This window comes from Uloborus diversus, chromosome 7, assembly GCF_026930045.1.
Source record: "Uloborus diversus isolate 005 chromosome 7, Udiv.v.3.1, whole genome shotgun sequence".
Taxonomy (NCBI): Eukaryota; Metazoa; Arthropoda; class Arachnida; order Araneae; family Uloboridae; genus Uloborus; species Uloborus diversus.
In genome coordinates this window covers 82,496,832-82,506,685 of record NC_072737.1, presented here as the reverse complement: position 1 = coordinate 82,506,685, position 9,854 = coordinate 82,496,832, and the positions used below count along the sequence as shown (strand labels likewise).

The 9,854-nt window shown below is 33.1% G+C and overlaps 1 protein-coding gene across 1 annotated transcript; it reads right to left on the bottom strand.

Annotated features, from left to right (window-relative positions):
- Positions 1-1,195: 1,195 nt before the first annotated feature.
- On the bottom strand, positions 1,196-3,029 carry LOC129226763 (alpha-ketoglutarate-dependent dioxygenase alkB homolog 3-like). The gene is made up of 2 exons (XM_054861392.1): positions 2,346-3,029; positions 1,196-1,204 (listed from the first exon to the last, which is right to left on the bottom strand). The coding sequence occupies exons 1-2, from the start codon at positions 3,027-3,029 to the stop codon at positions 1,196-1,198; spliced, it is 693 nt and encodes a 230-aa protein (XP_054717367.1).
- Positions 3,030-9,854: the final 6,825 nt, after the last annotated feature.

Here is a 9,854-nt window from a genome sequence, read left to right as displayed (position 1 = left end):
AAAAATGAAGTCATGACTAAATTGTTCACGCGTGGAAGTCATCATATGAATATATCTGTAATTTTCATCACACAGAATTTTTTTCACAAAGGGAAAGAAATGCGTGAAATTACTTTAAACGCACATTATATTCTGCTTTTCAAAAATAGGAGAGATTTGAGTCAAGTGACTCATTTAGGAAAACAAATTTTTCCAAGACATTTAAAATTTTTTCAAGAAGTGTATGAGGATGCGACGAAGGAGAAATTTTCATATCTATTAATCGATTTGAAAAATGATACACCCGAGGAAATGCGCCTGCGCACAAATATTTTACCCAATCAAACTCAATACATATATCAGAGAAAAATAGTATAAAAAGAAAGGATATAAATAATAACATTCATTTGTCATCATGGCAATTACCAAGCAACAGCTGAGCGAGCTACATCTTCTGCAAATCTGTCCAGCAAAACTTCAAAAAGAGTTATTAAAAAAGATTGATGTGAAATGTATCAAAGCAATTTGTGAGTGCTGTCACAACACACTGAAAGGAAATATTCCTCTATCGAAACATCAAAAGAAGAACTTGTCAAAGCACAAGACAACTTTGCGCAAATTAGCAAATCGCAAATTAGCATTGTCAAAAAAGCGGAAGTTAGTCATTCAAAAAGGAGGATTTTTAAATTTCCTCATTCCTGCTGCTGTAGGCGTACTGTCAGCTATACTTGGAAATGGAGCACACTAAAAAATATTCCTTGGTTCCCGAGGAAATATTTCAAAAGCATACAGTCACATCCAATCAATTGAGCGAATTGGATCGTGAAATGTTAAAGATTTTACAGAGCAAGTTAGAGGAACACGAAAAGTTATCGAAATATACAGAATTGTTGCAAAGGAAGTTAAACATGACAGAATTCAACCCGAGATGGAGTCCACCACCACCATCACCACCTCAAGAAAATAAAGTTATTGAAGAAGAACAAGAAAAAAAGATAATAACCAAAGAGGTGAATGATAATTATGAACCCACGATTCTGAAAAGTATTTCAAAGAAGTATCAGCATCAAGTAAGAAATCTGCTGGAACTCATGAAGAAACACTCGGATCTCTTATCATGGAATGAGAAGGGACAAATTATTTATAAAAACCAGAAGATTGAACATTCAAATATTGCCGACTTGATGAATTTAATTTTTAGTCATCGAAAAAATATTCAGGTACCCTGGAAAGATGAATTTTTAAGCACATTGAATGAAATCAATGTTCCTAAGCATTTTGTAAAAAATAAATATTTATCAGATGTAACATCATCATTTGTACCGAAAGATAATATTGTATCTAACACACCCCAAAGGAAAAGGTTGAAAAGACAACCTGATTTTGCATGGGATACAATGTATAAATAAAGTATTTTAATTCATTAATTATGCTTTGTTAATTTTTTTGATGCATGCAAATGATAACAAAGAAATTGAACCAAATACATTCATTTAGACAGACATATACAATTACTAAAAATAATAAATTGTATATACAAAAAGTACTTTCAAATTTCGGTAGATTTCTTCTACAAATGTATAGTTAAAGTCGTTAATGTCTTTTTCAGTTAAATTAACATTTGCATAGAGTTCATTCATCAATTCTTTCAGGTTTACACAAATTAAATAATAAGAGTCTACTTGAAAATATTTCTCGCGAATACTTGACAAACAAATGTGTCGTTTTTGACTAGGATGCGAGGTTTTACATCCATCGCATTGTAAATGCTCATTGATGGATTTGATTATTGCCTCACGAAAACAGTCGGATATTTTCCATCGCGTCTCTTCTTCAGAGATTTGCGTAATACGATTTTTGATCTCTTTTGTTTGCATTAGCATGTTTTGAAACACATTTGAAAACAAGCAGTTTAAAATTTTTTCCTGAATTTCTTCATTTTTCTCCTTCAAATAATTGCATGTAGTTTCACTCAGTGTAAAATAATTTTCTAAAAGTAGAATCTTTTCCACGGTTTGCACAAATTTTCTCAATTGGCACTCGTTTTCAGTATACATAACCATCACTTCATTGGCGGCGATGAAACTGCTTTCGATATATTTAAAGTTAAAGCTCCATATTTTTTCCGTAAAGTCAACCCATGCACGAGGGGTGAAATTAATGGAAGATTGATTTAGCATATCCTCAAGCTGCACATTAACATCACCATTTGTCTCTAACAAAATATTAATTTGTATTCCACATTGTATGTCATACACAAAAAATTGTTTCTTTCCAAATTCGGGAAATGCACTTTTTAGATATATGCCCAGCCAGTCATCGGAAGGAAGAATTGAAGGCGACTCCAAAGATGTTTCTTCACTCACATCGGGAATCCGCAGGGAGTTGTTTTCTTCGATCAACTTTGTTGGTGACATAGCAGGCGGAAGTGTCACTTTCAATACACTACGCGGCGTGTGAGAAAGAGGTGGCAACTCTTGCTCAAAAAACTCTAAAGAGGGCTTACGCGATCTTGCACGCTTTCGCGGGGACTCCACAGATTCATCGTTCAGCGGGGGCGTCGATACATCAACTTCTTCGGGTTTCTCATCGTCGACGGGACGTACTTGTTGAAGTGGATCATGCTGCATCTGCGGGAGTGGGTTGCCAAGGGCGCACATCTCAGACTGGTGGGGCGCATCATCAGCAGGTTTCAGAGGATCCTCTCGAGTTTGAACAATGATTTTTCGAAAGGTAATACTTATTCGAGAACCTGTCACTTGATATTCAGGCTTGATTCCATGGGTGTAGTGTTTATTCGTCGGAGCTAACATCTGGTACAAGTCTCCATGTTTGCAGAGCAGATGATATGTTGGATAACCACGTCTTTCAAACTGTAGAGTTCTTGTAGCACCGAAGCTTAATGCTGTAATTGGAATATCTTCATCGAGCGAACTTTCGTTGTCCTTATGTTGTCCAATTCCAACGCTGCTATCCGAATAGTAATTAATGAGTGCATAGTTGTAGGCGATTCCCGTAAACTTGCAAACGTCACGTCGAATCTTTTCCATGAGTGGTGTCCATTAGTTGGCAGGATTGGATGTTCCTGAATAGCAATAGTCCACACCGGCATCTCCAAACGCATAGGATTTACGTTTTGGAGTATACTTCCTCCCATAAATTGTTACACATATGCTATTAAATGGAAGCAATGAAAGTTCTTCAAAAATGGTGTCCGACTCGAACTGAGTGTAAAAATGTTCATACACTCGGAGATTGAGATCATGATTTTGAATCGACATTATTGAGAAAAACTAAGGAGCGGCTCAACACGTAACTTGCCAATACTGAATCGTGAAAGGGAATGACTTTTATAATTGCGAGTTAATTGTATCTTCATTTCGTGATGACGCTGCAGTCGTACAGATTAAAAATCACGTGGTGATTAATCATTAAGATAAGCGTATACGTAGTTGTATAGATGCGAATCATCTCATATCATGTTTAAAGGACTTGATTAGAAATCACGTGACACTTAATCATCACATGTTTTCTGACTGCATCCACGAGTGGTTCACGTGATGCATAATTACCGCTGAGCGAAGGTTAATCATTATCAGTGTATGTGATGATTAATCTGGGTTCGATCATGTGATCTTCAGCCTTTCGTTGGAGTCTATCTGATTAGAGCTGACTCATTTGCTCGTTGTAAGTTGTCGTGCAAAGTAGTTTAAATTGTTTCGAAGTGAATGCCAATGATATTGATGCTCACATTGGGTGAGACTAATATTATGACAAGTCCAATTTCCAAAACTAACATTGTAAACTAAGAGTAAGTTCTAATATTTTGCAAAAAGGTTGTGAATATCTCGAGTTTTGCCCACATTGGATTGAATAGCAAATCTTTTTACAATCATGGATTATGCGGGAAAAGAAAATGGATTGACTGCATGCACCGTTGATGGATTTATTACTCCAAACATTCTGAGGGTCCCTCCTGATGCAAAACGTTTGCGCTCCGAGACTTCTACTGTGGATGATTTCCTTCTCTTCGACCAGCCGGAAACAATGATTGCATCGGGCAGCTCTCCTCGTGAAAGAAAAGTGTCAAGTCGATGCACAACATCCCAAACTTTTTTTGAAAGTTCGGAATTAAACACTGTGAATGTTGTGGACGAGAAGTGTGTTACAGCGGAAAAGATTAAACTTACAACATCGGAGAAGCCTCTCATATCATCAATAAGCTTGATCGAGGAAAACAAATCCCGCCTGAACGAAAGACCTCCCATGGGGTTGACTCCCATTCTTCCTTCCGATGACTGGGTTGATGCAAATCTAAAAGGTACCCTTCCACGATTTGCTGAGAGAAAGATAAAAGCTTATGATTTACAATTGGGAACCTTTCTATATGTTGTGGTTAAACCAAATGGAAGTATAGTAATGATGATTGAAGATTGCAGTAATGGAAAAAAAATTAATTTCTCACCTCACGCTTTCGTCGACTTCATGGGAAAAATGTGCAGTTTTAATCTTGTGTATAAAGACTGCAGTTTTGTTGCATACAATGAAATAATTGTATTTAATGTAGCAGGACAATGTACAATGTATCATGTTGATATCTCTGAATCGAATGTTATATTCAACAATGAAAAATTCGTACTTCATAGTGAATCTGCGAAGTGCTTAGTGAATAGTTTTTGCATGATTATGGAAAAATTACTCGAAATAATGTTTTCAACGATTTTACAAGATATGATCCGTGTTTATCGTGATGAATTTAAACCGAAAAAAGTGATTAACGAACATAGTAAAATTCATAAGCGTATGTTGAGCAGTATGCATGATTGTCTGAACGAAAACTATCGCTGTGCGAGATGTAAAATATTGTATCAATCGCAATCGAAACATGAGTGTATGTCACAAAACTTTCATTCGAAATATCTATGCAGCGAAAATTATATTTTTCTAACTGTTAATTTAAATGAACTTGCAAGTAAAATTTCACAATCGGTTTGGATGTATGATAGTATGATACAAGAAATTGATTTTAAATATTTTAAAAGTCTAAACATCTATCTGTAAGTACTTTCATTATTATTTGTAATGTATATGTTTAAATAAATGTGTTTGATTTAATTTCCCTGTTTTGATTTACAAGTATTTTTCATCCTTAACAATTTATTTAATACAATTTCTTTTTTAATCGTTTATGAAAAATATTATATGAATAAAATTATTTAAAGGTTTAGATGAAACAGTAGAATGATAACATTTCGGAAAATTTTTTCCCCTCCCATTGAGTATGTGTAAAGTTCTTATCTTCCTCCCCTTTGACCACTTGTGGTTTTCGAAAGAGAATTCAATGAAGAAAATTTTCTATTTCTTTCTTTATCTGCCAAAACAAGATGGTTCGAATTCATTGAAGTGCAAACACCTCTGCTGATAAGGGGTAGGATTTTTCAACGAGAGGGGAGATGAGCGAAGTTTGTTTTCTTATGATTGTGGAAGCGTGATTTACTGATTGGCAAAACCCCTCCTTCCATTATCTAAAGTCTATGAATCAGTTCGCAAGGTCGTGATTTATCCCTGTGCTTTGCGAGAGAAGATTTTGTGTTTAAGTGTGCAAGGCGTTGTAGTGAGAGAGAAAATTTTTGCATCTACAATGGAGAGGTTATATCAACATTTTATTGATGTTTGTAAAGAGGCGCTAAATATTACCGGTCGTTCTTGTTTCGACACAATCACCAACGTTCTAAGTAAGATGGACTACATTATTTGGAAAACATTTTATAGCTTTAAATTTGAATGCAATAAATTAATCAACAGCTATAAAAAAAAATATTTGCAGCTATGTAAAATTAATTTGTAATTTCGGAAACAATATGATGGAAGTCTAAAAATAATAAACAGTAACATATAAAGTGAAAAACATGATTCTTGAATTTGATGAAAATTGAGATGTAGGTATATGTTAATGAAAAAAAAATTATTAGAATTAATTAAATGAAATGAAACTCTTGAAAAGCATATGTGGTGATGAAATGTAACTTGAGTGAGAAATTTGCCTACTGAAAAAAATACACAAGATGATTTTTAAATTCCATGAAAATTTGTTAATGTTATGCAGTAATTAATACTATTGGAATTAAGATTGATATGGTAATTAAAATCTAACTCGTGAAAATGTATAAATCGTATTGAATATTAAAGCTGATTGATACAATGAAAAAAAAAAAAAAAAAAAGAAAATCTAACTTGTGAAAAATATTCAAAGTTTGAAAACGCTCGAAAATAATCAAAAGAACGAAAGACGTCAAAATAGTCTTAGACTTGAATGTAAAAAATATTTGAATTCTAAAATACCTGAAAAAAAAATAAAATAAAATAAAGTTCGAAAAATATTTCAAGCTTGAAAACGCTCGAAAATAATTAAAGATCAAAAGACTTTTGGAGGGTATGGCAAAAAGTATCGCACATTGTCATGGTAACAATTGCGACATTTTGCCATTCCCTAAAAACAAAGATTTAAAAAAAAAAATTTCCAATTCCAAAAAATCACGGAAAATTCGATTAAGTCCAGTATCTAATAAATAAAAAAATTTTTTTTTCAAACTCCGATAGATGGTGCCACGAGCATTTACCTCATGTGAAAATTATATTGGGATGACAATTAGTGTACTTATATGTAGGTCTTCGTAGCCGAGTGGTTAGCGCGTGTGCTCAATATCCCTCGACTACGAAGACCTTTTGGTGTTCGATTCCGAGCAGCGACACTCTGTAAAAATAAAAATAATTAAATTCGCGAAACTTTGGTTGTCTTGACAACCATTCGTCGAAATTATTCAAAGTCTGGAAATAAAAAATCTCAATAGATGGCGCCACGAACGTTCTTAAAAGTTGCCATCCTAAAACTCTGGTTGTCATGACAACAAGTTCAAAAGATTCTAAGTCCAAAAATGCGCGAAAAAAAAAAAGCGCGCGAAAAAACCTCATCACCTTCTACGGGTTCTCGCGGCGGCCCCGGTTGTGGGGAGGGGGAGGCAGCGCAACCCCAAGGTCGGGGGGCGGTGGTCGACGGAGGTGGGGATCGACGGAGGTGGGAATCGACGGAGGCGTTAACGCCTCAACGCCTCCGTTGTCCCAGAACTGTCAATTATTAACTACTATCCCTGAGCCACATTGGTGGCAAAAGGAATTTTTGTTTAAAAATTTTTATATTTAGGAAACAATTTAAATTGACCTTACATGAAAAGAAAGCCCTTCAATGCTGTTTTACAAAGCTGTTTTACAATTAAATGCTGTATGAAGATATGGTTTTTCGCAGCAACCCAGTCGAGGCGCCTTTGAATAATATAACATGTCTGAAAAACTAGCAGCGTACAAAATGACGACAAACATGCAGCAGAAGCAGTGATTTGAAAATTCATTAATCACTTATGGTATTTAGGTGATAAACTAGTAGCTTTGTCCGTATTAGATGAAGGAATTAACTTTGAAGGTAGGAAAAGACTAGTCTACGAAATGCTCGTGATAAGGAAGGACGTGTCTTATGACTGTTTAACTAATTTCGGATAACAGTAGATGATTTGGAATACTTTCTTAGTAAAGATCTTCCTCTTTATAGAATCAATTACGAGTCAAAAAAACTGTTTGATAAGTTACAAATACCGAAAGATTTTTTCCTATTTGATCCTGATTCACGGCAAAATGAAGGATGCTATTTAAAGGGAAGAGAGATTGTTAAAATACTGAAAATTGTGCATGATACATCTGAAAGAGGAGCACAATTAATCAAAGAATTTCACAACTAATTTACCAAATATGAGTCAAAAAGCAATTTATTTTACAGACCGTTCAAGACTCGGAAAAAATACACACTATCGAGATACATTGAGAAAAGCGTACGATTGAGGAAAATTTCTAAAGCATTATTTCATTCTTATTCAACGTAAAATCTTTAGATGGTATAAAGCAATTAAAATATTAATTTTAGTGCTACCTCACAGTAAAAATATTTTGCAAACCTAGGAGAAATGATGTACTGGGTCTGAAGTAAAATCTCGAAGATTTGGGGGAAAATTATGAAAAGTGTTAAAGTTCAACGACCTAGGGGCACGTGTTATTATTGACCGATCGAGTTCAAATTTTGCACACGTTACTTTTTATTATAGTGTCACAAAACTAGGGGGCGTCATTTGTTGAATTCCAAAAAAAAAAAAAAATATTTCCCATATAAATAAGGACCACCCTAATATATATAATATATATAAAATTTTGAAACCATTTGACCATGTCAATATGTCAGTCGCAAACTTTTTATGGTTGTTTGATTTTTATTTTGTAATTTGATAAGTAAAATTCATAAATATGTAATACACATTTGTATTGTGAAATGCATAAACAGGAAGATATTGTGCAAACCATTCTATGGTCATAGCTTAGTGTTTATAAATAGAAAGAGAACCTGCTAAATCGGATCATCCTTAGATGGATAAGCAAAGAAATGAAATTCCACGTCTATGACAAATTAATAAATCTTCTTTCAAAAAAGGCGATACAAAAAGCCTCTCCGAGCAAACAAACTAAATTAATTTTAAAAGTATGTTATTATTGAAATCAGTTACTACAATTGCTACAAAAATTACTGTTTTGATGGCAAATATATATATATATATATATATATATATATATATATTTTTTTTGGTAAACCTTACATCCTTAATGTTATTAGTAAGAAAATATCCCGTTAAAAATGTTAAACAATAACTTTCCTTTTAAAGAACAAATTGACCCTGGTATGCAACCTGAGGCGGACAGCCTCATGTAGATTAAACAGAAATAATTGAAATTGAGTATGAATATATGGAAATACACGGAAAAATATTTGTAGCTAATTGATAACCTATTCTTTTTTTACGTCCACTGATGAGAAGATTTGCCGGTTTTGTTGGAATAAGTTTTCTAATTAAAAGTAAAAGTAGCGGAACCGGATCACTAATTTTCTTTTTGCTGTCAAATAAGACGTTAATTATGAAGTTTGGCTCCTCACTAGAAAAAAATACAAAGCTAAAATGATTTCTAATAAAGGATTTTAAAGTTGCGGTATGTAGAGCAAGAAGGAGAAGCGATAAAGCTTAGGTATACATCAAGTTGAAGCAAAAAATGTCTGAAAACCTTTCTATGCAGAAAAAAAAAGAATAAATAAATAAAATTGCAACATAGAACATCATTTTTTCCACACAGAAGTTGCACTACCACAGAAATTCTTATTTCTGAGATTTAAAATGACGGTAACTTGAAACGAAAAACGTATTTAAATAATGAAAATCGAGAAATCTTAATGCCATTTTTTATAATTTTGGTTACTTTTATTTTTCACTCAAAAATTAAAGGCTATAATCTTATTAAGATCAAAGAACATATTTTTAAACACTTAAGACAAGGCCAACATACCCTAAACGAAGGTTTTTTTTTTTTTTTTTTTTTTTGCAGTTACTTTTAAATGAATGAGACATCATTTTGTTTTTCATTTTTGTCATATTCATTTTTATTAATTTATAATTAAAAGATATACAAAGATCCTAAAGACATATTTTCAGAGCACATAAGACAAAGTTATCCTGCTTTAAATACTCATGCATGTATTTGTTTATTTTGCATAAAATCAAAATGAATGAAACATATTTTTGAAATATATTTCTGTTTTATTTTTTTTTTCAATCAAATACAAAAGGTAAGTAAACACAAAAAGTTAAAAGAACATATGTTCTAAATATTTAGTACAAAATCAACAAACCTTTAATGATTATTTGTTATTTTGATAACATGGAAATCAATGAAGCATGATCGTTTTAATATTTTAGTCATATTTATTTGTACTAGTGTTCGCCCAGTGG

Bases quoted from the DNA above. Each gene is read 5' to 3' on its own strand.
- LOC129226763 (XM_054861392.1), bottom strand. From the start codon at position 3,029: ATGGAAAAGATTCGACGTGACGTTTGCAAGTTTACGGGAATCGCCTAC.